Here is a 22405-nt window from a genome sequence, read left to right on the forward strand (position 1 = left end):
TACATTCCCAGCCAATTTTGTACATTTGATGGCCGTAATGAAATTAGATGAAGATAATTTATGGAACTTATTCTCATATAAATATCTCCATCTTCCTGTTACCTCCTAGGACTTAATGTTCTGAGCAACATCCTGTCTAAAGTAAAGGACCCAGTCGCCTAACATGAGAGAAAAATTGTGTATATTTTAGTTTTGTTTTTAAGTAGAAGACGGGAAAAGAAAAGGATTCTGAAATGAAGGTTAGCAAGGATTCTCCTAATGTAATTTGTTCTTCGTTTCTTCTTGAAAGTAATTTTGACTTAAGTTTCGATAAAGTATAGTTTATTGTCTTTTCCGAATATTCCTTTCGTGCAATATATTACAATAACAACATTATACTGTAGATAAAAGCAGCAGGTTCCTCCGAAACTACATAGCATCTTATCCAAGGAGATTATATTCTTAACATTCACAGCTGTGAAAACATCACATTTCAAATTTCTTTTAGTTTTCATTGATCTGGTTTACAATCCCTACCGTTTCATCCAAGGTAAGAGAAGTATTAGTTAAACGTACACAATTCATTTTCGTTGTGTTTCCCCACTGCTATTTTTCACGTGTGCCACACTCATCAAGATAAATTTCCGGTTCCAGATCTGAGTAATCTGACGGAGAGATAAGAAGGTGTGAGTTAACGCACAATGGATAACACAGGTAATACAATTTACAAGGCTTGTTTGTTCTAGCGATATGACCTTCAGATTATGAAATTTACGCCCTTGTTTTACAGGATAACTGTCAATTATTATATAATATCTTTTTGAAGCTTTAAATTATCCTCAGTACGAAACTGTTCAGAACGCATATCAGTTCAGTGTCTCACCATTTTTTTAAGAGTTTATTTAAGGTATTAATTTATTTTTACAGCGTTTGCCGGAGTTCGTAGACATGGTTCCAATGGCACGGTTATAGCATTACACAAGGATGCTCAGTAGTCTCATTATGTTGTCTAAGCCTCACGAGCCTCTTACTGTATTCTCTTCCATTTACGGTAAGTAAATTTTAATATTTCACGTTAATTAGCATTCACAAATAAATTATGTACAAACGGCATAAGCTCCTCTGAAATTTCAATGGGTTATTGTTAAAGGTTCGGTATAGCAACTGGTAATGGGCTAGACAATCGAGTAGGTCGAAGGTCGAGTCCCGGTAGGTTCAAGAATTTTCACTTCTCCACGTCGTCCAGACGCTTTTGGAGCAACCCAGCTTCCTATCTGAAGGGTACCATTGATTTCGTCAAGGGTCTGAAGAAAACGACTGAAAACCTCGGTCAGGATTACCGGTCTAAAGGCAGATAATTGTACCCGAGACATATCACTCATGGAGCTGAACCATTCTTGAGAAACTGTCAATTGTGCAGCAACTCAAAAACTTCACAGCATTTTATGGAACCTGAAAGTTAATTACCATGTTCACAGGAGCCTTCAATTACTCCTTATCCTGAACCAGATCAATCCAATCTATACCATCCCATCCTGTTTATCTAAGATTCATTTAAGATTGTTCACCCACCCACGTCTTGATCTTCCCAGTGGTCATCTTCCTTCCCTGCTTTCCCACCAATATTCTATATGCTTTCCTCCTCTCCCCCATTCATGCTACATGCCCTGTCCATCTCATTATTCTTCACTTGCTAGGTCTAATTATACTTGGAGAAGATACAAGTTATGAAGCTCCTCATTATGCAGTTTTCTCCCAACTTCCGTCACTTCTCCGAATCTCTGAAAATGTAATATGAGATGGTGGATTCGTTTCATTTTACTGAGGACAGGAACAAGTAACTTGCTCTGTTAAAGACGGGAGAGAGCCTTCGCGGTTCTTACAAGTTGTGGAGTTGTATTACCACCTGATCAGCTAGTACCTGTTCAGCAAAGAATATATTCCATGACTGTAGTTTATTGCCCACCTTTGTTAAGCGGTGGTTTATGTTGTCCAATTTTAGTCAAAATTAATCGGGCTGTTACGTTTCGTAAAACCACACTTAGCATTCCGGTAAGGCCATGGTACATGTAATCGCTATACTCCAATGAGGACTTCTGAAAGACGACAGCTTATTATGGCAACAAATATTCATCAGCACAACTGGAATTAGATCCTGTAAATACTCTAAATTTCCATTCATCCATGGTATGAAACACATTAATCATGATGAGAGATCCTCTAACAAATTAGACTGTTCACTTTTCAAATGCTGAGTAACATTTTTGCTCTGGCGGAAGTTGGTCTAATTATTTGATAGATTTAGGTCAGGAAAATGTAAAATGGCATGACAGAAACCCGTTATTGTTAACGGATCAAAAACTTCACAGTCTATGCGAAAGATAACAGGCAGAGAGCTCAAGATTTAAGGGAAAATTTGTTACGTATGCATATTTATTATTAAAAAATTGGTGCTTTGGTACGTGTCATTTTTCTTACAAAGATTTTGAAAAATTTAAAACTTTTTAAGTCTAGATATACGAAGCATTTTGGGCCTACATATATCTACAATAGCGTAAATCCTTTTTCCTCCAGCTCGTTTCTCCCATACGGCACAAAATAGAACAAAATGATAAAGACAAAGGACTTTACAATTGGGGTGAAGCTCCAGGGAAATTGTTAATTTTGTTGCTACCTTCTTGGAGTCTACATTTTCTTCCGAAGAGTTGGTTGTTATTCAACGGACTACATGATTTTATATCCCAGAAAATATAATTCTTCGGTTGACGATTGTGCCATTGGAGCTAGAGGCTTCTGAGTCAGATTTTTATAATATGCCTCACATGAAGTGACTTTTAATGCAACTGACTAAGGCACAAATGCAGAAATACTATATGTACACTGCAATTTCAGAAACTACTTTCCTTGTTCTTGGTGGTTACTTAGCTCTAACGTCTCTAGGTGTCTGGACTCAGACTGGAAGAAAGGTACTGCACATCGAGAAGCTTCGTAACATACTCAGACAAACATTAAACTGATCAGGTAAAGTAGGGTGAGAAAGGTAGTGCAGGTAGCACGGATAGAAGCGAAAATGAGTGCGTACAGGATTTTGGCAGAGAAATATGAAGGAAATAATCATTAAGAAGACCTAGATATAGATGACAGGACAATGCTAAATTTGACTTACAAAAATCAGATGGGGCACGCGGTAGCGTAGTTGGTAGAGGCACTATGCTACAAGCCGGAAGGTCGTGGGTTCGAGTCCCGATGAGGTGGATTTTTTCCTCCCATTTACCTAATCCTTCCAACCGCACTATGTATCTGGGATCGACTCAGCCTCTAACAGAAATGAGTACCAAGAATTTTCCTGTGGGGCAAAGGGTGGCCGGAGCGTAAGGCTGACAACATTACCGGCATCTGTGAGCCGATTGTCTACAAATTGTGGGAACCTCGACGTCTCCCAACCCTATGGGCTTCCACGGCCTTTACACGGAGAGTTTTATCTTTTTACAGAAATAGGATAGAAGAGTGGACTGGATTCATCTGGCTCAGGATAGAGACGAGTGCTGAGCTCTTGTGAATATGATAAGAAAATTTGAGGCTCTATAAAATACAGGGAGTTTATTGTGTGGCTGTTCTGCTCTTGACTTCTGAAGAAGGGCTCAGATCCGTCGAGTATAGTCAGTTAGGTTCTTGGACTTATAACACAAATTCACCTTCAGAATACAGTTCTTGGTGGTATGTAAAGAAAATTGTGTTCTCGCACTAAACAATATCTCTCTGGAATTTTACATACACGAAATTGTAGTACAATATTTTAAACTACTCAGACACACAAATTATTATTAGTTAAACACATGGATACATTTTATATTGCCTGAGACTGCATTTTTACACTCTTTATGAATACACATAATCATTCGCGCAAAAAATTCAAATTTCGGAAACTTTTGGATTACCCCACGTATATGCACTGCCACAGCAGTTTTATTTTAAAGACCTAACCCCGTTTCGGAATTAATTTATGGCAGAAACGGTTTATTTGTACGTAAATGAAAAAGCCTATATTAATTATCAGATTTCGATGTAACAAACAAAGAAAAAAACAAACTCCGTGACTTTAGTCCGCAAGCGAACTATTTATAGTTACCGCTTCATGCAAAGTAAGGTACAGTTGTACCTGTACTTAACTGATTAAACACTAAGCCATGAAGGCGTATGGGGGTGTGGACGCATAGATCAACCTTTTCTTGACTTTGTCACTAGCTGGAGGTGAGTGGTCAGCTCACGCCCCAGCCACTTTACCCCCGGGGAAGAAGCCTCCAGTACCCATTGGATAGGGGTTGGGTAGACTTCAGAGCCGTTCTGGACAACGTGGAGAAGAGAAAATTCTTGACCCTACCGGGACTCGAACTCTGACCCTTCGGTCGTCCAGCCTGTAGCAAGTCCCTATACCGACTACGCTATTCCGGCTTCTACCGGTTCATGTATCTTTGGTTAATTAAATGATATGGTATAAATCTGATTAATGGAGCTTTATGAGCTGTCATATTTTAGCATTGATGATAACGATGACTGTGGGAAGCAGACTATGAAGACCGTAATAGGGAAATGAGAAGCTTAAGAAATTTTACCCTGCCTGGACTAGAGGGTCTTGCACCAGCGCCGCTTACCGCAGCACTGTGTAACCATCTGTGGTACTCGATGTTGTTTGCTAGTCTGAAATAACTCTGCTTAAAGTAACTCAACGAAGATATAAGGACTGATTATTATCTGGTATAATATGACGTACCCAGTCTAAATTTAGTGCGATCTATGTTATGTTTGTGGTGGAAAATGCTGCCCAAGCCAGGTTACATGTAGTCTTAAATAATTTGTCTTCATGTTCTCCTTTTCCTTCTTCAGCTTCGCTGATTACGTCTCTAGACTGTTCATTATCAAATGTAACGGAGATAGTGAGTATTTTTTTAAATTCGCTTAGTGGGGGTTGAGTCCAGTTGGGTCAACTCGGCACGGCGGCCACTGATTGGCCTATTGTACCTGCCCTGGGTGATTATGATGATGGAGAATTTGGTGTAATGGAGATTGGCAGGGGAAACCGAAGTACTAGGAGAAAACCTACTCTAGCGCCACTTTGTCCACCACAAATCCCACTTGATCAGACCCCGGGATCGAACCCGGGCCGCCGCGGTGGGAAGCCAGCGACCAACCCCTTGGGCTATAGAGCGGCCGAGATAGTGAGTAAATTGTTACTAAACTAGTCGTTTTTTTATTGAGGAGCATTCGGATCAAATTCGTATTCTCGGCCCCACTGTGATGCAGGATTTGAAAAATGTGTCAATATCTCCTGCTCGCGAAACTAAAATTTCGTTTGACACCCCAGAGGTCTAAAAGACTCTATTTGTAACTAAACGTGGGAATTAATATCTTTCATCATTGCTTTGCACCAGATGTAATGATGTATGTCACAGTTGTTCAGCACTGGAAATAAGAAAGATCTTAAACCAAGTCTCCAGTCATATATTTTAAATGTTAATTGCATAAATACATTTCGTGTTCCTCATTAATAAGATGTGAAAACTTGTCAGTAATCCAACTCTACCGTTTACATCAGAGAATATAATTTGAAATGAACTGACAACATATTCACGTCAGTCTAAAAAAGTGAAAAGCAGAACAGACGTCCTTTATTATACACGACTAAGTACCTTGCTGTCCGCCAGTTGGCAAAACCAACTCTCCCCATTCCAGCAGCCGACTGCATTTTTCAAGTCTTGCTGCAATGCAAGAAAGTGTAACCTTCTACCATAGTGATTCTGGATTTGTTGTTTCAGCAAAACTTGAAGGTAAAAGTATACACTCTACAGAGCACATGCAGAAATAATTCTATGGAAGTTATTGATACAAATATAAAGAATTGTTCTCAAACCTAAATTGAGAGTTAACTACGCCTTTACGCAGAATTACATTGTGATTTGGAGGGCGAAATATCGATAACATTAATATTGTATTCTGCATGTGTAACGACGATTATTTATTACGCAAATACCATAAGATGACGTTCTACTTGGTAGTAGGCTCAAATGCTTTCCACATAAATACGATGTCGTGAATTAATATGAGTATATTCTAAAGCAAGAAACAAAAATACATACATTTACAGTACAATATTTTAAATAAATTTAATAAGAAAATATTCAACCATTTGCTACAAACACTTAACAGAGGCCGGAATGGAAAAAAAAAAAAGAAGCTATGTGTCGTACGAAATTCGCAAAGCTGTACTTCCAGTTTAAGCAGCCTAGGCGAGGGTTGGCGGGCGGGGTGAGGCATTATAGCTGGTTAAGGTTCCTCTGAATTTGCGACACTCAATAAAAAGTTGTTCCACGAGTTTGAAACTGATTCAACTCTACAGAGTCCGAACAAAAGAGCAACTGCTTAAAACTATGAAATAAAGACAGATATTTTTGTTAGTGGCTTCGGAGAAACAGTTACTTGCATTTCTATCTACGATATTGGCGGAAGTGTGTTTGGTGATTGGCCGGAGCTCGTAAGAACAGTGTTTTATACTTTCCTATTAATCATTTTGATTAGTATTTATAGAAGTCACCATAACGAATTACGGCAATTTGACTTAAACGATACATTATTCTTTAAAGAAAGTTTTATATTTATGTATAAAGACTAAAATTAATTTTCAAGGCAAATGTGAATGAAACATTGCGATTGTTTCGTTTTAAAACGTCACGGCTCTAACAGTTGTGTGGCAAATAAAATCAGGTATGAATTTTATGGGATTTTGTGTGTGTGTGTGTGTGAAGTATGAGTTTCTGTAAATAATGCGCGATTGTCTAATGATTGGAAGATGTCAGAAGTTAAGCGAACAATGCAAAGGAGTTGTGTGCTAAGGGAAGGAGGAAAGAAAACGATGGAATTGGCGAAGCGTATGATTTTGAATTTCCATGGCTGGTCGGTTGACGCGTTGCGTTTTGTCATTCCTCAAGAACTACATGTCGCTGAAAGCCGTGGTTTTATTACGTTATTGATTATTCAATCGATACAAGACAATGGAGGAAAAATAGTTGATTTACACAAGTGTATTTCTTCTACTGCGTGAAACGAATTAACTTTGTTCATGCGCAGTTTGCTAACCGCGGATGAACGTAATGATTTTTTGGGGATGGATTAAACAGGGGTGGGGGTGCATAGCTCATTAGCGCATGAATATACAATTTTTCTTGTTATTGTGTTTTCGATTCTATTATAATTTCACATGGAAATCAGTCCATATCTGCATTGGCATTTATCTATTAGGGACGTGAGTAAAATATCGTTAGAGTCTGTATACAATATTATAATATTGTTTTATAATTTGAATGTATTTTTTATTGGAACTCAATTGTTCCGTTTTTGTATCCTTCCGCATTTTCATTACACGTCTTGCTGGGTACGCGCTATTTTTAGTGCAGAGTTATTACGACAGATGTCTCACGTGCCGATAAAGAATTATCTGATGTGCGAGTTTTTTTGCGGGTTGTTTTTTGTGAATACTTTGTAATGAAGCTGGTTTTTATTAGAAGCTTTGATTTAAAAGAAGAAACAGGTAACACTAATCGCACACAGACTCGTTTTGTATATGAAATAAGCTTGCCGGCAGTTAGAGTTGTTTGTATTTCGCGGCTATCGTAGAACCGCCCGCGATCCCAATTTTTGGGATGCGGTTGTGTACTGTACGCGTTTACGCTTGGCCGTGGAGGCCGGTGGAAAAAAGAATGTAATAACTTATTTTTGTATAATTATTTCTGAATAGTAACGGTTGGTGTCATCGCTAAAGGTAAATTAATTTACATCGTTGTTTGGTTTTCATTTTGTATCTACCAGTGAATCTGATATGTTATTTTTTGTAGCGGTGTATGTATGACATTAGACAATGTCAATGTCAATTACTAGAAAAATAGGCAAAAATAGTAATGACAATTATCACTTAAGTTTCTTTGGATGACAGTGTTATCTTGTTGTAATTTGTTTGTTTGAATTGGTATTTTGTTGTGCTTGAGGTGATTTGCTGTATGTTGACTGATCTTATGAAACTGTGCAAGAAAAGTGTGATGTTGAATCCATTGCGCTATTTTTTGAGGACGCCATTTTCCACCATTTTTGTTTCAATCATTCAAGGCCAAAAAAATGTAATTAAAACCCTAAGGCCTTTTCAGAGTTAAAGGTATTACTCGGAGATTATTTTAAGGGAGGAATGTACATTGTGTTTTATCATATATCTATATAAATTACGTTTTTTTAAGTATACCAGGACTCACTATATCCGAACATTCTTTTCCGATACCAGTATATTACAACAGTTCTTTATATTTTATAAGGGACTTTGTGAATTAAATATTTATATATTTCGTTATGAGAAATGTTATTTTAACCTCACTTTTTAACCTGCAGGTAGACTAAAATGAGCATGGCAGACACCCAACACTTCTGCCTTCGTTGGAACAATTATCAAAGTAGCATTACTTCTGCATTCGAAAATTTACGTGATGACGAGGATTTTGTTGATGTAACACTGGCTTGTGATGGAAAGAGCCTCAAAGCTCATCGTGTGGTACTCTCAGCTTGTAGCCCTTACTTTCGGGAACTTCTTAAGGTGAGAATTATGAACTGTATATCACATGGAATTTCAGTTTTAGTTAACTTTGATGTTTGTGAAATTGTAGACAGTGTTCTGGTTAAAATAGAACCATTTTTATAACAGAGTACACCATGCAAACACCCGGTGATTGTGCTGCAAGATGTTGCTTTTGCTGATCTGCATGCATTAGTGGAGTTCATATATCATGGTGAAGTAAACGTACATCAACGGAACCTTAGCTCGTTCTTGAAAACTGCCGAAGTATTGAGGGTAAGCGGGCTAACACAACAAGCTGAGGACAGAGATGAGGTGAGAACCTTATGGAGAGTACACATACACGTTTTAAAAAGAAAATACATCTATTTGTGGTACTGCGTTTCATCACAGAGGTTTTGTTTTTATCATATTTTGTAGACTGTTGTTTTGGTCACCTCAGGATGTTGTGCTTAAATTATTACAGCCTACATGCATGTAACTGTGGAAGTAAGAATTGAAAACTCATTTAGTCTTCTTGACATTCAGATGCTATTTATTTATTTTTTTGGTGATTACATTTTATTATAAGTAAATTATACAGTGTATAAATTTTGCCTATTTCAGTTCCCTGCACAGTTGCAAGGTTCTCGTGGACACCAACAGAGTTTCTCAGATAAACTGGTTGAAGATGCTTTGTTTACATCACCACCATCACCACCACCACCTTCCCAACATTCAAATGCTACCTCAGGTGGTGCAACAGTGAACCAGCTACTGCGACGTGCAGCGGCAGCAGCAGCCATAGCTTCGTCTTCAAGTCGACGAGAACGACATAACTCAGCAGAGCAGCAGTCAGATTCATCAGAACAGTCGCAACATTCAGCTCCGAGTAAGAGAGCAAGAACGTCAGCTAATGTTGAAAATAGCAACCATAACAATGGTGAAACTACCTCAGCGTCAACCAATCAGGTGACAGCTACAGATTTTTCTTCATCCTTCTCTTCCAAACAAACTCAAGGCTCCACAACAGGAAGTAACAATAGGAAGACAGAATCTGATGGTAATGTAGCTTCAGGTGATGGCGATTCATCACCTTCTCCTACCTCTGGAATGTTAGATGGCGTGAAGTCAGAGCCTTTAGAACTGCTGTGTGGAGCAGCAGATATGGATAACAGTAATGACTCTGTAGAGGCTACTGGTGGTGATGCACCAGCCGGAAGTCATCAGCAATCATCACTTTCAGCTGGTGATCATGATGATCATGACAGTATTCAGGGACACCCAGGCTCTGTTTATCTCTCTACTCCAGAGAGTAAACTCTTTGCTTCTGCCACCTCGACAGGATCATTCAACTTCAGTATGGCAGCGTTAGCCGCAGACCCTACAGGACTGTCAGGTATGTCAGCTGCACAACCAGAAGGTAGTATTTCTTAAAAGTTTTGTAGCACATATAACAGGCCTAGATGCATTTAGGTTTAGGTTAAGGTTGAAAGGTTAGAAGTAGGTCTTGATTCTCCGTACCATGTTATGCTAATAAATATTATAGGTGATTAAAATGCATCACTGTATTGTATAGTACCTAAGCTTTCTTTTCCTTCAGTCATAAAGTAACATTAAAATGGATCTTAGAGAAACAGGATGGGGTAGTATGGAGTGGATTAATCTGGCTCATGATAGGGATCAGTGGTGGGCTCTTGCAAACATTGTAGTGAACCTTCGTGTTCTGTAAAATATTGTGTAGCTGAGCAACTACTGGCTTCTCAAGAAGTACTCAGCTTCGAGGAGTTAGAAACATTTGCAAGTTTTTGTGGGGAGCACCAGAAAAATGCTTGTCTCGTTGCTACATGCATTTTAGCTGAGATTAGTGGTGAATAAATCTTTGATCTCAGTTCAGTATATTATTAAACATGTAAGCAGCTTATTTTAGGTGCGTGGCTCAAGTTTAAGTTGTATGAAGCCTGCTAAAGCATATTCAAGTGGATTGACTCAAATATTTGTGTTTTATTTATGAAGCATTAGTTATATGCAATGTGACATCGTGTTCTGTATGTTAAGTGAAGTTTTTGACCCCATGAATTTTGTTACATGTAGTATTATTAGTTGTGAATTATTCATTGTCATTTGGTAAAGAAATTACTTTCCCAAAAATGTATTAGAGAAATGGTAGATGTATACTGTATTACAGACAGTTGTGAAATATTGCTTACTAAGGTTTGTGTTTTTTTCCAAAAATATGGAGGACAATTAAGTGAAAATAAAGTACACATAGATAGATATATGATAAAAGCAGTCTTCTGGGATGTGGCTCTGTAGATATTGCGTTAACTGACGTTCCTCCAAAACGTCGATTAACACAATATCTACGCAGCGCCACATCCCAGAAGACTGCTTTCTTGATAGTCACCGCCATGAAAACCTCAAGTCCTACATAGATATATGAGACTTCAAAGTTTCGTATATATACGTACTTTGAAAAAAATACATATTTTATATTGTATCTCAACATTTCCTAATTTTTGTGCTTGTAATATGTGGACTATTTTTTTTTATTGCTAATGGCGTGGGACTAAGTCCCTTGTACTGCGGCCACTTCTGGCCTATTGTACCAGCCCCAGATGATAGGTGAGGGTAATTGTGGAGCAATTGGTGGAATGAATATTGGCAGGGGAAACCGAAGTACTCTGAGAAAACCTTCCCCACCACCACTTTGTCCACCACAGATCCCACTTCACCAGATCTGGGATTGAACCCTAGCTGCCGCGGCGGGAAGCCAGCGACTAACCAATATGTAGACTAAATAAAACTGCTAAAATTTCAGCAGTCCCATGTGCCTAAGACTCCCATAATACTTTTGGTTTGTTTGTAGGAATTGGTAGTCAGAGTATACAAGGAAATGCAGATGGTGCAGCAGGGACATCATCACAAGGTAAGGAGAAAACCTCCAACTTCTCTTTACTTGTATTAATGTGTGAGAGAACCTGGTTTTATATTTTACATTTGTAAAGTTGGATCACATTAAGTTTTGATATAGAAAAGATGCTACTTTGTACAACAATAGAGCATTGAACATAGGATAACCAGGAGTGTATATTTGATACACTGGGTTTAATGTCATTACCCACTTATGTTAGCAAAAGGCTGCTGAGAACCTCTATATAGGTCGACGTGTCAGATTTCAGTTAATCTGTTACTGCTTTTGATAATGTTATGTGTATGAAGATATATATCTGTTACCTCAGGCATTCTGCAGATAGAGCTGAAAAAGTATTTTGGTAAATGTACAGTTTTGGGACCTGTTATGTTTGCCATTGTCTGTAGATTAGACAGCAGTTTTGAAAAAAAAAAAATGAATTCATGCCCAAGAGCTGCCATAATCTGATGTCCCCCTTGTAAGGGAATGCCTGATTTGTTGAACACATTTTTCTTTTACAATAATATTAAATTGCATCATCCTGTTACGATGCATAGATCTGACTTTGCATTCCACTTTTTTGCCATATACGTGCAATGTCAGTTAATATTTTATCATTTTCTCTTCTGTGTCGCTATGCATTTCGCCCTAATCGGCCCTCTTCAGGTGTAGAGGTTGTTGTGATGAAGGAATCTGCTGCTCTCTGTGAAGCTGTTTCATTTCTCTTATGCATTTGCCTTGCATTACTTTGGTTTTGTGGGTTAACCAGCTGTTTTATTTGGGTGTCCTTGAACAATTGCTATGCGCATGTTTGCCTTATGGTTTTGTTTGTTTTTTGGCCTGTGGCCATCCTGAATGTTTTTGTTTGGGTGGAAGTTTGTTGTATGGTGGTGGGCCATCATGGTCATTCATTGTAGGTGTTTCTGTACCACCATACAACAAACTTCCACCCAAACAAAAACATTCAGGATGGCCACAGGCCAAAAAACGAACAAAACCATAAGGCAAACATGCGCATAGCAATTGTTCAAGGACACCCAAATAAAACAGCTGGTTAACCCANACAGGTTTGTTAATGTAAAAAGTTATTTTAAAGCAGTGGGTCTTGAATTATCATTCACAGAATTTTGAATGTAGTTTTCATTTACTGTCAGAATTTATGTGTTATGTCCAAAAATCCATAAGAAAAAGAAAATGCAATATTCAGTGATGAGTACTCCTTGATAAGCTACAGGTAACAGGATTCACATAAAAATCAGATGTTCAAGAAAGCAAGAACATTTTAAAGGATTCACATCCACGACATCTTGTTTTCTGTACTTAATGTGCCCCCCCCCCAATCCAGTAACTTTCTGATGAAATTTGAGTAGGTATTCCCCTGGTATCTTGTAAAGTGTGTGGAAAAGTTTTGGGGAAGTAATTTAACATTTTGAAGGTTATGTAGCCTATCAGCAAGTTCTGGGATTGATGTTGCTCGTCTGAAGCTAATGGACAAGAAACAGTCAGTTGGGATTGCCCTTTTTAAAGTGGGCTTCCCCAGAATGTTTGTAATGATTATATTAGATGTGCAGTTTTTAGATTTACTTTCCTACTATTACAGGTTTCTCCCTGGTTTGCATTTTGGCAATTGGCACATATGATAGTACTTTTCAGGGAACCAAATAATCTCATATTGCAAATTGTTCTGAATATGGTGAATAGAGAACAAATTGTTCATGGTCAAGAGTTACTGTAAGAAGATTGCTACATGGGAAATTATTATTGCGAGGTAACAGTCACAGATTGCCAGTGTCTCTCATGATGCCTCATTTGAAATGTATGTGTGAAGCATTTCAGACAGGTATTTATTATTATTATTTAGAGAGGCTGGGTTTCCCCATGCACCGCGACCAGTTTGATCTATTGTGCTTCCCTCTATGATATTCTACCAGTCTCTATACCCTACCGATAAATGGTGTGTACCATCAGTCCCGCCGAGCAAACGAGTTCGGCCACTGGCTTAGCGGTGTCTATAATGCGTCCCCCATCTATCGGAGGCCTTAGAGACTATTGTTGGGTGGGAAACGTCCTGGAATTTGGCTCGGTGATCCCCTTTGGGGATATGAGGTTCTTTTACGTGCCGTAAAGTTACGACACGGGACACACAGCTTAAAGTCCCTCCCGGAGGACTTGTTCCCTGAATTTTTCCGCCCTTAAAAATTCGACGACCTCCGCCGGGTATTTGAACCCGCGTACTACGAGTCATGAGGTGGGAACGTTACCTCTATCCTACGGAGGCCGCTTTCAGACAGGTAACTGAAGTCTATGAATCAGCAGCTTTGTGGAACAAATTCGTAAGGTCCACCATCTTCACTGTCAAAAGAAAGTTAGCATTATCTTTACTTTTGTATGCAGTTGTTGTGTATAGGTTCTGGTGACATGCATACATATATCCAACGGAGTTAATTGATGCTTAGTTTTTGGGATAGTAATCACCAAACAAACCTTTTTCATCTGTGATGAAGCTTCATATGAAGTTTCACATTTCCTTTAGACATTAAAGGAAACCATAAATGTGAGCATACGTTATTTCTGCATTTGATGATACGTTGTAAGGCAGTCCATGCAAGGACTTGTCACATTTTGAAGTCCTTATTTAGAATTGCCTGACATTGATCACAGCAGATGAAAGCTTCTGTAGTTACTTGAAAAATCGTTTGCCTCACAAGTTTTGTCATGAATGTAATTCACGGATTTCTGTGCAAGTTTAATGCTTCACTACCAGGTGAGACAGTGTTTTTGTACACATGAAATATACTACTACAGTCAGTAATTTCATGGTCTGTGGTTTTGTTGCACCATGTTACAAGATACTCACATACACTTACAACTATCCACATCCCTCAAAATGGTCACTCTTGGCCACTATGCAAGTCTGCCAACGTTGGTATAGCTGCTGGAAATAGTGCTGAAAGATATTTGCATGAAGGTCCCATAGGGTTTCCCTTGTGGCAGTGACAGTCTCCTTGGCCGACTGAAATCTCATATATTTTTTTAAAAACTGACTTGTCCAATTGTACATAATGTAACAGTTATGGATGTTAAATAAATCAATCAATCAAATCGACGCCCACATAGCTTTTCTTTCAAGCAGGGAAAGATAAAGAAATCGCTTGGTGTGAGCAGGCGAGTATGGAGGGTGTGGCAAAACGGTGACCTGTTCTTTTGCCAGCTTCTCTTGTCAAAGCACAGAGCAATGTGCAGGGTCATTATTGTGTAGCAACAGCCAGTTCTTTCTGTGCCAAAACTCAGGACACTTATGACAAATTGCATTGCGTAGACAGCGAAGACTTTGTGATCATCAGCTTCATGCTGAGATAACATTCAGAACTAAGCTGTTTTGAATTCTGTAAAACCAGTTCTTCTCACTCATTGAATATGGCTGTTAATGTGAATATGTATGTTATAGAAAAATACATTAAAACGGAATATGTATTTTTCCCTCCCCGTGGAGAGTTGAAAATAAACAAGAGTTAAATTTGTGATGCATACATGTTTGGCATAAACAGCCTGTGTTTGTTGACTTGTACAGTTATTTCCAAATAAGTATGCAGAATTCATGTAACAGGTGACAAATAAAATGGAATAAATGCCATGGTCTCCCCAGTAAATTGACTGTCTGCAATCAAGTTACAATAGAAGAACAGTCCAAATCAGTTTATAAAAGGATATGTTAAATTTCTTCCTCTGTTCAGGAGGATAGCCAAATTGTGGTATATTTCAAGATGGAAAATGTGTGGAGTCCTGTGTTGAAGAATAAATACTGAGTATATATGGAAGACAGTATTTGAAAACTGTGTAATTTTATCATTCAGGCTTGCATTTTTCTGTGTATCATGATTCTAACTATTTTATTTTAGATCTGCTAATATTTATCGTATATGCTTTAGAGGTAATTACAGTCTGTAGGTGAATAATTGGAAATGGCTGTACAGCTGTTTTTTTCTGTAGTTAATGAGTGTTGTGTTGTGTAATTTCTTTGGAATATCTTGAAATCTGAGACCATTTTACATTGAAAGCATGGATGTTTCAGTCTTTTTCCGGATCTGTTTTATACATACTGTACTTGTTACATATACTATATATTACTGTAGGCATCTGTAGCAGCACCAACTAATTTTCTCTTAGAAGTTCTGAATTCAGAGCACACCAGAAACTACAGTTTTATAGTTGTATTTTATAGACGAATTAGAGGCATCAGTTGCAAAAGAGTCTGTAGATGGCTGTATATCTTGGGTATGCTGGATATGTTTGTATTATTTACATTTGACCTAAATGTAAAGTGAAGCAGTAATTAATTCACTAACTTTGGAAAGTGGACATAGTGAAAGGAATTTTATACTATGAGGAGCCAGTATAGTCAGTTGTAAGAGTTTATGAACATCCAGTTTCGTTATTAAAATTCGTCACAACACAACATCAAGGTCAAGGCCAAGATTGGCTTGGCTGCATGTTTCGGCTATTAAAGCCATCATCAGGCAAATACATGATTACCATATTCACACCACTGAACTGCAGGACTGGTAAAACGGGATACGTGATAGTTATTACATTATAAAATGCTTGGCATAAAAGTACAATGAAGTATACTATATAAAAATGAAAGTTATAGGCTAAAACAAGGTTAAGACTCTTCATGTGATGTCAGTTGTTGGTTGTTGCAATTTTGTTTTATTCCCACGGACATAATGGTATATTCTAGATTTTGTGTACATGTAATAAATTGCTTTGGAGGCCTGTGGTATGGATGTAGTATAGTATTGACGTTAATTGTTTAGCCAGTGCCTCATCTTACTATGTATTAGTCTGTTCAGTGGGGAATATAAACTGCAACTCGTCACATCATGAACATCAATCACATATTTTTTTTTCCTCCCATCAGTAGTTCAGAAGTAGCAGAAATGAGCACTTACAGCTGATGCGAAGAACTTGTTATAATTATTTTTTAATTTTTTAAAAGATAAATTCATAATAGAAAAGGAATATATAAATTTGACATGGAGCATTTATTTATTTATTTATGTTATCATTATCACTGGCAGATAATACATTCAAGATAGTTTACATATCTGTATCTATGACCAGTGAATATATGCTTTATAGCTTTATTTTTGGGATGGTTCCATCCAATATAATATTGAAAGGAAAAATAGCTGTTCTGTGGCTTCCATGATTCATATACAGTCTTATCAAAGTTTGTTTATAGAACAGCCTGAATTTCCATGCTGGTTATCCAGCTTTCATTGAGCCCTCTTTTTGAAAAGTAGTCATACATTTATTATTAAAACCTTTATAGTAACTTTTATTTTGAAATTAGGTGGCATAATGTATTGACTGGTACATTATTTTCTACAGTGTTTGGTTTTGGAAGGTATGGGAAAATCTGAGATTTCAGTAGTATCACATTCATAGTTCGTTTGAAATCTGCAATGTGTCCAGGAAAATCTTCATTTAGAAATCAGAAAAAGGATTTAGTATTTCCAAGTTCTGTTATGATTCTGTCAGTAAAATGTCATAATATGGAACTGCACTAGTTTATGCATAAGGCATTAGTAATTTTGTAAGTTGTTCTGTGGGCGAGGTTCTTGTGGTCATTAGGTTACAGTACGAGTTTTTACTATTGCAGTTGTTAACGAAATTGTTTTTGTTTGTGGAAATAAGCAAGATGTTGATCACAACATGGTGGCTACATTGTCACTGGTGGCAAAATGTCACACATTTCAGCATTTAAACTTAAACAATTTAAAACGTACCTCTTGTGCAAATTTACTATGCCATAAGATACAGAAGTCTGCCAGTAGCATGTCGAAGGTACATAGCGAATGTGCCACATTTGCATGATGCAACCAAGCCTTTTTGCATTCTCTGCATTTTAGTTTATCTTTGTCAAAATGTATTTTTTCTTGGTAGTCTTGTCCCAGATGTAATCACAGGCAGTCTGTAGAGTTACTGTGTCACAAAATGATCACTTTAAGACATGGTTTTTCAAATTTTGGATCAGGGCTTCTCCCTCCAGGTGGTAGTAACATACTCTGAGAAGGGTCGCCAAGTTTTAAAAAATTATATAAAATATGCACATACACAGATTTGTCAAGTCAGTAAGCTTTAATATATATATAGTCATGGAAAATATAGCTACAGCTAATTGAAACATTTTGCAAATATTTTCTTGACTTATGCAGGAAAATCTGATAAAGAATTTACTGTAGGTGTAAGTGGGTTGCGAAGCTATTTAGGTTCCCACTGTCACAATGCATCCTTCAGTAGTGTGCAGAAGTGTGCGTTTTGTTGATGGACAGAGAATGGGGAGGGGATGTGTCTAAATTTATGTGTTCTTTTTAGGGTGGTCACTGTATGATAAAGTTTGAGAGCCCCTACTTTAAGAAGTAAATTATTGCATAACTCTGCATTGATGCATGTGCGAGTTCTAATTTGATAAGTGAGTTTATAATAAGCAGGGAGCATCATTCGGGTATTATAATACAAATTGTTTTATGTACTTTCCACTCCAAAGATATGATGAGGTGATTAACTGTAAGTGAATCTTATAGAGAAAATGAAAATTGTTAAATTTGAGGTTCTCACCGCAGTGAATGTTGAGCTTACATTCTTGGACATGATACTGTGAAGTTTTATTGATGGATACTAGGGTTTTGGAGAGAACTGCTGCCTTCATCTTTCAGAGAGAATATTGAGAACTTTCATCTCTATTCAAAAGTAGAGGTAGCAGATTCCTAAGAAACAGTGGCACCTGTCTACCAAACTGCATGGTGTTACACCCAAAAAAGATTGTCTTGAAAGTTATTTGGATTGGGGCTCTAGAAATACAGTTTAAATCTACTTACTGCTTAGAATGATTCACTCACTCAATCATGTAATGTACTTCATACAGATATTTGTATATCTGCCACCATTATTCACCGAATTGGTTTTGGTGATATGTGTATTTCTGGAGCTCAGACTAGGTTGATATGCATATTGGGTAGGTTGTTAAATGTAAATGATCTACCAAAAATGAATGTCAGCATTTACGTAGTGGGATGAGAAAAACCATGAAAACCATGTGAAAGTTTGTGATGATGGTATGTTAATACAATTATTGAGTTTTTAGGCATTGTTGGATGTTGTGTTTTAAATAAATACAGGATGATGAATAATGTCCACAAACTGAATAATTGCATGAATACCTTCATGGCTGACTGTTGGATCTCATCTGTAAAGTGAGGTCTGAATTTCTCATAACAGAGACTATGAAGATTGTTGTCTTCTGATATGTGACACTGTGTAGTGTGGTAGATCATTATCAGTATTTCAGAGGAACCTGCTACTTCCATCTTTGGGGTAGAAGGGGGAAGTAGCAAGTTCCTCTGAAATGTTGGTAATGATTTGCCACACTGCAGGGTGGAACATCCCAGAAGGTGATAATTGTGATCTACAAATCTGCCTGATCTGACTTAGATAGTATCTTGATCATGTGCTCGTCTGTGCAGGAGGTTGATTAACATCTTTATGACAATGGCAATCCAGAGTTTGTTTTCCTGATGTTGAGATTTATTGAACAGTTTCCAGTTTTTCTCTTAATTTGAAAATGATACTTCAACTGACTGCAAGGCTAAGTCCATGAGGAGCGAACAGTTGCTCAGACACTTAAGGAAATTCCATTATTTTATGGAACCCAAAGGTTTGTTACATCTACAAGAGCCCACCACTGGTCCCTATGCTGAATCATATGAATCTAGTTCATACCCCCCATCCTGTTTATCTAAGGTCCATTTTAATATTATCTTCCATCTTTGTTTAAGTCTTCCTGGTGGGCTTTTTCCTTCAATTATTTTCAACAAAAACTTTGCATGCATTCCTCTCCTGTATGTGCTATATATCCTGCCCATCTCATCCTCCTTAACTTGATTATTCAGACGTTATTTGATGAGGAGTACCAGTTATTGAACTCATCAATATGCAGTATTCTCCAGCCTCCTTAGGTTCAAATGTCCTCCTCAGCACCNTAAGTCCATGAGGAGCGAACAGTTGCTCAGACACTTAAGGAAATTCCATTATTTTATGGAACCCAAAGGTTTGTTACATCTACAAGAGCCCACCACTGGTCCCTATGCTGAATCATATGAATCTAGTTCATACCCCCCATCCTGTTTATCTAAGGTCCATTTTAATATTATCTTCCATCTTTGTTTAAGTATTTCTGGTGGGCTTTTTCCTTCAACTATTTTCAACAAAAACTTTGCATGCATTCCTCTCCTGTATGTGCTATATATATCCTGCCCATCTCATCCTCCTTATCTTGATTATTCAGACATTTGATGAGGAGTACCAGTTATTGAACTCATCAATATGCAGTATTCTCCAGCCTCCTGTTGTTTCATCCTCCTCAGCACCCTGCTCTCGGTTTTTCCAATTAATGTAAGAGACAAACTTTCTCACCCATACAAAACTACATGCAAAATTGCAGTTTTATGTACTTTAATCTTCATGTTTTTAGATAACAGGTGAGAAGACATAAGATTCTGAACTTATTGGTAGCAAGCATTACCTGTTCGTAATCTGCTCTTGATTTCATCGTGAATCAGATCATGATTCAATACAGTGATTCCCAAATATTTTAACTTTACCATATTTTTGAAGGATCTGTTAGCTGTGATATGATTTTTGTCGTGCGTTCTGGTGATGACACATCACCATGTACTTAGTTTCCTCTGTGTTTGCTTCTAGACTCTCTCTATTAGTGTCTGTTAGAGGTTTTATGTTTTTATTTGTATTGTTCCCATTAAATTGACATCTTTGCCATATGCCAGAAGGTGATATGCCCCATTCAGTTTCAGTCCTGCATGGTTTTCTTTGACCTTCATAAGGATGTGCTCTAAAGCAAAGCTTAAGAGCAGTGGCAGTAAAGCGTCTCCTAGCTATGAATCATTTTGAGTCAGAAACATCAGACATGTGTACCTACTAAATATATGGACCTTGCTGTAGGTGTCATTTAAACATGTTTGATTAACCTAACTGGTTTCATGGGTGTGCCAAATTCAGTGGAAATGTAGTGCAGTAACTTTCCTCATAACGCCATCATAGACTCTCTTGTAGTCTGTGAATAGCTAATGTACAGTCTCATTGTACACCCTCTTATACCCCCTCCAGTATCTGACAAGTGTAAACAGTCTGAGCAGTTGTTGATCTGTTTCATAGAAACCCACACTGGTGATCCCAAATCATTTTACTTCATTTGAAGTATCAACCTCAAAATGACAGTGTTTAGGTATCAATCAATTACTCAGCTCTGTATTTCAGTTTTCCTAACATCACTAACCCACATGCATATTCAATGGCTAAGAGAAATAATTCTTCCACCTATTCAAAATTTTGTGGCAGTTTTGAAGCAAGTTACCCTTCTCATCCTTTATCAAGTTAATTCTAGTGAAAATGATATCTTGAGTTAAATTCTGTGTGCTCATAAATGAATGGGATGCAAACGCAGATGTTCTCATTGTAAAGAATGTATTAAATATACAGGTGGTATTAGAAAGTTCCCGGACCATTATTGTTGCAACTCCCTCAGTGAAAGAAGATGAGAGGGGAGGCTAGGGTCACATTTCCGCAAGCCTATCGCATCAGTCTGCCATGTGACAATGCGCTGTGAACATGCCGCATTGGTTTTACATGAATGCTTTTTCAGCTTCGTGTTTTGTTTTGTCTGCAGTGGATGGAAAAATCAAGCAATGTATCTGCATCAAGTTTTGCATGAAGCTTGGTAAAGCTGTTACTGAAACATTTGAAATACTTCTTGAGTCTTTTGGAGAACATTCTTTACACCTGAGAGCGGTTTTTGAATGGCATTCACATTTCAAGGCCGTTTGAATGTCAGTTGAAGATGACAAACGTTCAGGGTGACCAAGCACCAGCAAAACATCAGACAATTCGAGAACTTGTCAACAAAGACCATCACCAAACAATCCATGAGCTTGCAGACACTCTCAGGATCAGTTATGGAGTTTGACAGGAGATCTTAACAGAAAATTTGAACATGGGCTGCATTGTTTCTTCATCATGACAACGCACCTGCCCACGTGTCCCTGAAAACCACAGAGAATGTGACTAACAGCAACATGGTTATTGTTCTCCATCCTCCCTACTCGGCAGACTTAGCCCCCTGTCATTTTTTGTTTCCCAAACTGAAAATGAAACTGAAGGGACGATGTTTTGAAACAGTGTCACACATCCAAAAGTAATTGCAGGTGGTACTCGACAGCATTAAGGAAAATAACTTTCAGGGTGCTTTTGAAGCGTGGAAAAAATGATAGGATCGCTGTATATACTTGTATTCCCAAGGGGACTATTTTGAAGGAGATGGCACCCAAAATCGAGTAAGTTAAGCCAATATTTCTGTTTTTACCTAATCCAGGAACTTTCTGATGGCACTGTCAAAAATGTCAAGGAAATTTGGTTTTGGAGGAAGTTCATTTTTGTGAGAGTGAATTATGAACTGTGTAAATAATGATATAGGACCAAAAATTTTAATTGAATTGAATTTATTTACATTCTATAAATCCTAAGCAGGTATCCTTTGGATACAGAACAAGTCAAAAGGTTACATACATAAGTACAGGAAATTTTAGGTTAAAAATTAATATAACTTAATTTTACATCATTCTCTATTTACATTGAAGTATTCATCTAAAGAGTAGAAGGAATGAGCATGCAGATAATTCTTTAACTCTGATTTAAACTTTTTAGTATCATTGCCCAAGTTTTTAATACTTTGTGGCAGATTGTTGAACACTTTTATGCCAGTAAAGTAGACTCCTTTTTGATATACTGATAAAGTTGATGAGGGTAGGTGGAAGTTATATTTTTGTCTAGTATTCATGTTATAGACA

At 37.6% G+C, this 22405-nt stretch overlaps 1 protein-coding gene across 12 annotated transcripts in view; it reads left to right on the forward strand.

Annotated features, from left to right (window-relative positions):
• Window positions 1-645: 645 nt before the first annotated feature.
• The window catches only part of LOC111873894 (broad-complex core protein), a 108084-nt gene continuing 86324 nt past the window's right edge, over window positions 646-22405 (forward strand). For 3 of the 12 annotated variants that reach the window (XR_004514044.1, XM_023868958.2, XM_023868957.2), the window contains exons 1-5: window positions 7599-7792; window positions 8407-8608; window positions 8717-8902; window positions 9194-9965; window positions 11436-11495. Coding sequence is in view for 11 of the 12 variants with exons in the window: in XM_023868958.2 (XP_023724726.1) it covers window positions 8417-8608; window positions 8717-8902; window positions 9194-9965; window positions 11436-11495 (1210 nt within the window). In the remaining variant the exon portion in view is untranslated. Of the gene's footprint in view, window positions 694-906; window positions 1031-7598; window positions 7793-8406; window positions 8609-8716; window positions 8903-9193; window positions 9966-11435; window positions 11496-22405 lie in introns of those variants that run through there. The other 9 variants (XM_023868964.2, XM_023868959.2, XM_023868963.2 and 6 more) reach the window with 4 other exon arrangements.

Source organism: Cryptotermes secundus, unplaced genomic scaffold (genome assembly GCF_002891405.2).
Source record: "Cryptotermes secundus unplaced genomic scaffold, Csec_1.0 scaffold597, whole genome shotgun sequence".
Classification (NCBI taxonomy): domain Eukaryota; kingdom Metazoa; phylum Arthropoda; class Insecta; order Blattodea; family Kalotermitidae; genus Cryptotermes; species Cryptotermes secundus.